Source organism: Hordeum vulgare, chromosome 5H (assembly GCF_904849725.1).
Source record: "Hordeum vulgare subsp. vulgare chromosome 5H, MorexV3_pseudomolecules_assembly, whole genome shotgun sequence".
Lineage (NCBI taxonomy): Eukaryota > Viridiplantae > Streptophyta > Magnoliopsida > Poales > Poaceae > Hordeum > Hordeum vulgare.
Genome location: NC_058522.1, coordinates 520,214,027 through 520,220,812, shown reverse-complemented (window position 1 = coordinate 520,220,812; position 6,786 = coordinate 520,214,027). Strand labels below are relative to the sequence as shown.

Sequence of the window (6,786 nt, the reverse complement as noted above, 5' to 3'; positions counted from 1 at the left end):
CTACTGCTAGACAAACACCGGGGGAGCTCTTGCGGATAGCGTGGATATAAGCATCTGATCGATCTTTCCATATTCTGTAATAAATAAAAAATCAGTTTGTTGCTGTCGGTCCAGCCCAAGAATGCTTGGTTGAACTTGTTTTGTAGCGAGTTGGTTTGTTCTAAGCCCAATTCCCAGGACATTTCCTTCTGTTATGCCTGCTTTGAGGGTTTTTAGTTCTGTTAGTTGCTGGTAGTTTGTGTGAGCTGTAACCTGGATGTTGTCTGCTTCATTTTCAATAAAATGGGGCAGGGGGGCAACCCCTTTCTTTCAAAAAAAAAAACGCAACAGCTACGTCTTGCAACTCGGAAACAAAATCACGCTACAATTGGTTAGCACCATTGGTTCATGGGGGAGCTTGACTCCTGACTCGACCACCAATCTACAACCACACAAAACTACACGGCAGATGTCTCCATCGAGTACAAGAGAAGCTCAATTGTCATTGAAGCTCTGGGGCGCAGATTTCCATTGCTTCAGCTGCAAAACAAGTCCCAAGAAATCAAATCAAAACAGTAAGGGTGATAAGAAAAAAGCACGACGGAAACATAGACCTAAAGTAAGACCTTCGTGAGAAAATCTCTTGTATCATTGAGATCCTCCTCTTGCTTGATTTTCTTGTGTCATTGAGATCCTCCTCTTGCTTCATGTGTTCAATTCGGGCCTTCATGGCATTGTTACTTTCTTGAGTCTGCATTAAAGCTAGTCAAAATTAATTTGAGATGAAGATAAATTGCTTTGTCTACGCTTCTTAAGGTGACCATCATGAAAACTTACAGCAGTAACAGCACCACAAATTTCCTTTTTCTTTTTGTGTGTGTGGTGGGGGGTAACTTGTTGCAACTAAATACCATGTTGATGGCAATGGAGTGATAAGAACTCAAACGCTACTTAGTGAAAACTTAAAAAAGACTACAATTCAAAACTCAACCACAGAGCATGTAGTGCTGAAGGATCATTTGGGTGATAAACTAAAAGGTTGCAAAACTGCTTTTTAGATGGATAATACCTTCTCTAGTAAACCTTTTAAAAGTTCAATTTCATCCTTCTTCTTTTTTGATGTACTTTCTTTGATGTCTTCAATGCTAGTCCTGTAAATGAATGAGCTGTCATCCCGAGTAAACTATATTCTGTGACTTCTAACAAACAGCAATAATTCAAGAAAAGATGTGCAGAACTTCCAGAAAGAACATACTCATGTATTTATATAGGTTCATAACTGAGGCCTTGTTCGGTTAATCCCTCCCAGGAAGGGATTGAAGAGGATTGGAGGGGATTTAGGTGGAATTTGACTTGTAGGGGATTTAATCCCTCTCAATCCCCTCCAAACCCCTTCAAATCTGAAGGAACCGAACAAGGCCTGAATGAGCTTTCACCCCAAGTGAACTGCATGTGGTTAACTTTGGACAAAGGATAAATCAAGAAAGCTGTGCTGGATTTCCAGAAATAACGTTTTCATGCATTTGAATAGGTTTGGGTAACGAGTAGCATGCAAAAGAGAACCTCCACTGCAATTGCAAATCCTAACCAGCCTATCTGTACCGTGTGATCATATTTCTTAGAAGAGTAAACACTATTTACAACCCAGAAACTCCACAACAGAATCTCAAAGGCAAAGGAAAAAGTTCATACTTGTCTGAAGATAATACGTCCAGAGTTTGTTCTTCGACAAACTGATCTATCTTGTCAAGGGCAGTAGCAATCTAAAACAATTGATAGTCATGTCATTAAACATTTAAAAATGCTGCTACAAATCGCAATAAAAATCGCGGGTCTTAATAAACTTGAAGCAGATTATGTTGAGCCCAAAAGTGTGCTCAAAATCTATCAGCATTGTCAGAAGTATTGCTCAAGAAATTACTTTTATTTCGTCACAGAAATTTCGGAACTCCTCCTGCAGCATGAACAACAGGTATCACTTCAATACAATGGCATTAATACAGTGCTAGCGCATGAAATAAATAAATAAAACATCATCAGGTTTGAGCACACATAACATAAGATATATCAGCTTCGTTGTTCAGCCGCATATGAAAAAAAAAACAAATTAAGCGCCCAAGTCTGCTCAATTAGGCACATGGAAATGGCACAAAAGAGAGCAGATACTAGCAAAATTGGCATTACTAAATATGAATTAATCCTACACTACACTACAGTTATTAGTTCATCACCTTCTTTTAACCACGAAAATGGTGTTTGATAGCCTAGACATTGAGTATGTCTTGCCAAGCCCTAAGGCGCATAGTAAAATGAAACGACACATTTCTGAATAAATATACAGTTTGCAAGTAATGCAATGTGCCATGAAAAAAAGGACAATCGAAGGTGCTGTGTATTTCTGTTTCTGAGGATAAGATTGTGTCACCAGCCAGTTAGCATAGCACCACACATATCTAGAAGTGCACGTAATGTGTGGTTTTTTCAACATATGCAGGAGTTGATCAGCCAGTTAAACTCTGCTCAAAATCAAGTGTTCAGTGCAGCCTAAAATACTTGCATCATACTAGAAAGTAGAAACCAGCTCGAGGGCAATAACCATACCACTATATTGCGATGCAAAGACTTGAGCACCTGAAATAAAAAAGAAAGGGAAACAGATAAGAAGAGTCACATTCAGATACAGATACACAATCCAAACTTTTTAATGGCGTATGACTTGCAAGTAGGGCAGAGATTGACAGATTTAGCAGTAACTGTGAACTGGGGAAAGATTGGAGCCCTCACATAGATGAACAACCGGTGCAGGAGCTCCCTTTGTGCGTCCGTGAACGATGGGAAAGCATCGTTAACATCCTAAGGTGCAGGAATAACACGAGTCAATTCGTCTCAAGAGCACACAAGAGGAACGGATCCGACTCGCGGCGAGGGCCCGAAGCTTTTTCAGTAGGAACGCCACACGCCCGGCGTCGTTGAGGCTAGAAACAGAAGCCACGAGGAGGAGGAAGGGAACCAACCTTGCGGGAGACGGCGGTGAGTATGAAGCGGGCGGCAATCTTGAATGACTTGTCCAGCTTGTCGTACGTCCCCGTGGCAGCCGCCATCGACGGTGGGTTCGGGCGAGGTTGAGGCGCCGCGGCTAGGTTTTCCGATTCCGGTGGGATGGTGGGCGGTTCTGCCTGGATTCCGGTTGCTGCCTGCAATAAGAGGGGATTTATTGATAGGGTCAGCACGCAGCCGCTCCGTCTCTCACAAGGTCGCCCCTGGCCATTTCTTTCTGAGATCGAGAGAGGGGAGGAGGTTGACCTGCGGGAGGGAGAGACGCGTCGGAGATCCGCCGCCCCGGCGAGCGTGTGGCAGCTGAGAGGGGAGGCGCGGGGGCGGCAGATCCGTCCGGCGCAGGCTGTTGGCGGCGGTGGCAAGGATTAGGAAGGAGAAGTGGAGAAACTGAAAATGCGATGTCAAAATGAAGCATTTGAACTGGGTTGGAGTTGACAACTTTTAAAGGATATAATCATTTATTATTATTTTTGTTATTATTATTATTATTATTAACCTAAAATCTAAAAAGCGGCCGCCCACTAACCGGAGAGAACGGGCGAACTTCTTTCCCTTTCTACTCTGGATATGTAGTTTCAGTTGACGGGGGCAACAAACGGATTTGCACAAAGTGTGTTAAGCAGTTGGCCAGACCAACATATAAAGTTGCACATCTCATATTCATGGGGTAGTGAAAAGTTACATATTAATGATGGTAGTAAAGTTGCATATAAACGTGGGCGCTAAAGTTGCACATCCCACTAAAGGGGTGGTTTGAAGTGCTAATACTAGTGGTTTGAAGTGCTAGTAGGGAAATTACACATTCATAAAGTATGAGGGATAGTTGCACATCATTGGTAGACAGTTGACGGTGATAGTATCTGAAGTTACACATCCACTGCTAGACAGTTGATCGATGCAGCAAACACTGAAAGCACAACCACACACAGGAGAGAACTTGCACATGAACTACTAGGCAGTTGGCCTCGACAAAACACGAATTTAAACATCTCACTAGGAGGAGGTAGTTTGGGATGGATTTGCGATTAGTAAAAACTACACTTCCACGGGATAGGCAAAAAGTTACACATCCACTGTTGTGTAGTTCCACATCCACTATTAGACAATTGCACAAAATAGAGTTTAAATTACACAGAAAAAATTGATTGAAACACACCCATACAGGATCTAGTTTCGAAGATCTCGTCGTGAAGATTTCATCGATGAAAACGGATCTTAATTCCGATGTTAGAGTCAAAAGTTATTGTTTTCTAAAACAAAATGCAATCCAAATTAAATACGTTCACACCTATTTATGTGAGTACTTTATTTTTATAATCAAAAGGAAGACAAATGCTTTCTTTTTTGGATGTTGGCTCCGGCTACTAACTAACCAATGATTACTCCTTAGACGTGTCCAAAAAAATACTATAATTTAGGTCGGCTGCTCACGAAGACCGCTAGCTAGACTCGTCCTATTATTATTATATACTAAAAGGGCTAAGACCATACAGTAAGCTTCACACAACCTTACAAACATCGATGCACACACAAAAATAAAAATTACACTTAAAACCTTGATGGTGTCAAAGTCTTTTTCCTCATGCATCCACCAACGACGCGTCATGAACATAGCTAAAAGCCGCATCTGTACCTCTGAATTTACGGAGCAAACTTTTTAAACCTTAGAATATTATAGAAGCATCGCCCCTAAAGTCACAGATACAGATCATGTGACGTCAGTGATCACCATCAACGCAAGACCATACAACATTGTCGGTGATAAGCGCACCAAAATAATGGAGATAGGAAGGAATACATTGTTCCTAATATGGGGAATTGTCTCCAACACACCGTACCAAGCTAAACATGAAGATTCATTAATGAAAACCTAAGACAAATTTCCCGCATTGAACGTCAAGTCCCGATTTAAGATCATCTCTTGACCACTTCTTTTCGATGGCCTCGCCAGGTCGGGCCGACATAGAAAAGCATACCATGCTGATTTGTCATGCCGCTGACGGCTTCACCAGCGCCAAACATCACTTGACTAAGTCCTCCACTCAAGCCCTCGTCTTCTTCTCCGACCACAACAACCATCAAGCGTTTCGAGAAAACCGCCCACGGTCCGAACCAAGCGTTGTGCGGGCTTTGCCTTGCCACCCGCCCTAGCCGTGGCAAGAGGGGTTGGTGTTGGGTGGAGGCTAGGGTTCCGTGATCGTGTGCCTCACTCCTCTCTCTTTCCTAACAGTAGAGAATCATTTTTAAGAAGTCCCTAGTTATGAGATATAGGAGAGAAATCACAGGGAAACCCAATGGATTTTCCTTAGCTTTGCCATTGGGAAAATGTCACGCATTATACTTGATCATGTTCTTTGCTATATGACATAAATTAGACGGGGAACACATAAGTACTAACCAAAACAACAAATGAATTTTTGACACAAGTCATCTCGTTTGGGAGCAAAGAAATGAATTTCACCAATAACCTGGAACTGTCTAGGAAAAAAAACAGAAAACATGTTCAGAAAAAACAAGCATAATCATACGAGGCTAATGTTCATTCTGCACCTGACATGAATTTGCATTGCCTCTAGAAACTATTCATGTTGTAGATCAGTCAAAAGAAAAAGGGTTGGTTCTACAGATTGAATAAGAGAAGGCCTACGATAAAGTAGATTTAGTGTTTTCTCTAGAAATTTGTGGTCTTAGAGGCTTGAGATCAGGATGGATAAATTGAATTCGTAGCACAATACATCTAGGCTCGGTCCAGGTTAATGATTATGAAGGATACTTATTTATTTACAAAGAGGATTCGAGACGAGGGACACCATGTCACCCCTTTTGTCAAACTTAATTGCTCACGTACTTTCTAAATATTGATTGGTTTCAGCTTTGAATGTCCTAAAGCTTTGGGCTCTCGGACCCTAGTCTCTAATGTTAGTTGTGGTTTTGGTACTAGACATGTTGAGCTTCGCGGGTGTGGACTAAACTTGTTCATGGATAACCCGGTCTAGAGGCTCGAATCCTAAGCCCGACATTCGGGCGGGGGTCTCGGGTTTCATTTTTTCTCCCGAAGCCCGGCCCGAAAGCCCGGACAAAGCTCGAAATAGTAAATATAAATATATTTTTATTTAAAATATAGGTATAATAAATCAATATAACACCCCAAAGACGATTAACTTAATTAGAAAATGACACTGTTCACATGCTTTGGGTGGGCTTGGCATTTTTTCTTCAGGCTTTGCCAAGCCTGACCGAACCCAATTGAGGAATTAATGGTTGGATTATCGGGTAGATATGTAAGGCTCATTCTTGTACCTTCAGCACTATCCACAAAATCTTAGTTGCCCCCCTCTCCCCCACAAGCGCGCGCTCATTGTCAACCTTAAAAAAGGTCACAAAGAGGAGCCCAAGATCTATGCATCCACCAAAACAAATCGTGATCCACTGCCTCTACCTTTGGTATACAAAACTTGTTGCTTTTGGAGTTGTTGGGCACAATTCACTGAAGACTTTAGACTTTAGGGCATAGTCAGATACGCCAGTTCATTGAGTGTCAGTTCATTTTTTTTTAGAAAAGGAGCGATGCCCCGGCCTCTGCATCGAGGGATGCATGCGGCCATATCTTATCTTATCTTACCTACTAATAAAGCAAATAGTGCATCTTTCGTACGTCATCCAAATTGCCCTTAAAGTTGACTAAAATTACCCATCAATGCCACCTATAAGTCATAAAAAACATTTCAAACAGGAAAATCTCCGGACTGG

General features: G+C 41.9%; 1 protein-coding gene across 1 annotated transcript; it reads right to left on the bottom strand.

Moving 5' to 3' along the window:
• Nucleotides 1–271: 271 nt before the first annotated feature.
• Nucleotides 272–3,448, bottom strand: LOC123452088. The gene is made up of 9 exons (XM_045128667.1): nucleotides 3,283–3,448; nucleotides 2,994–3,173; nucleotides 2,764–2,832; nucleotides 2,581–2,610; nucleotides 1,901–1,933; nucleotides 1,672–1,742; nucleotides 1,049–1,130; nucleotides 606–730; nucleotides 272–519 (listed from the first exon to the last, which is right to left on the bottom strand). Exons 2-9 carry the CDS (start codon nucleotides 3,078–3,080, stop codon nucleotides 516–518), a joined length of 501 nt encoding a protein of 166 aa, XP_044984602.1. The 5' UTR covers nucleotides 3,081–3,173; nucleotides 3,283–3,448; the 3' UTR covers nucleotides 272–515.
• Nucleotides 3,449–6,786: the final 3,338 nt, after the last annotated feature.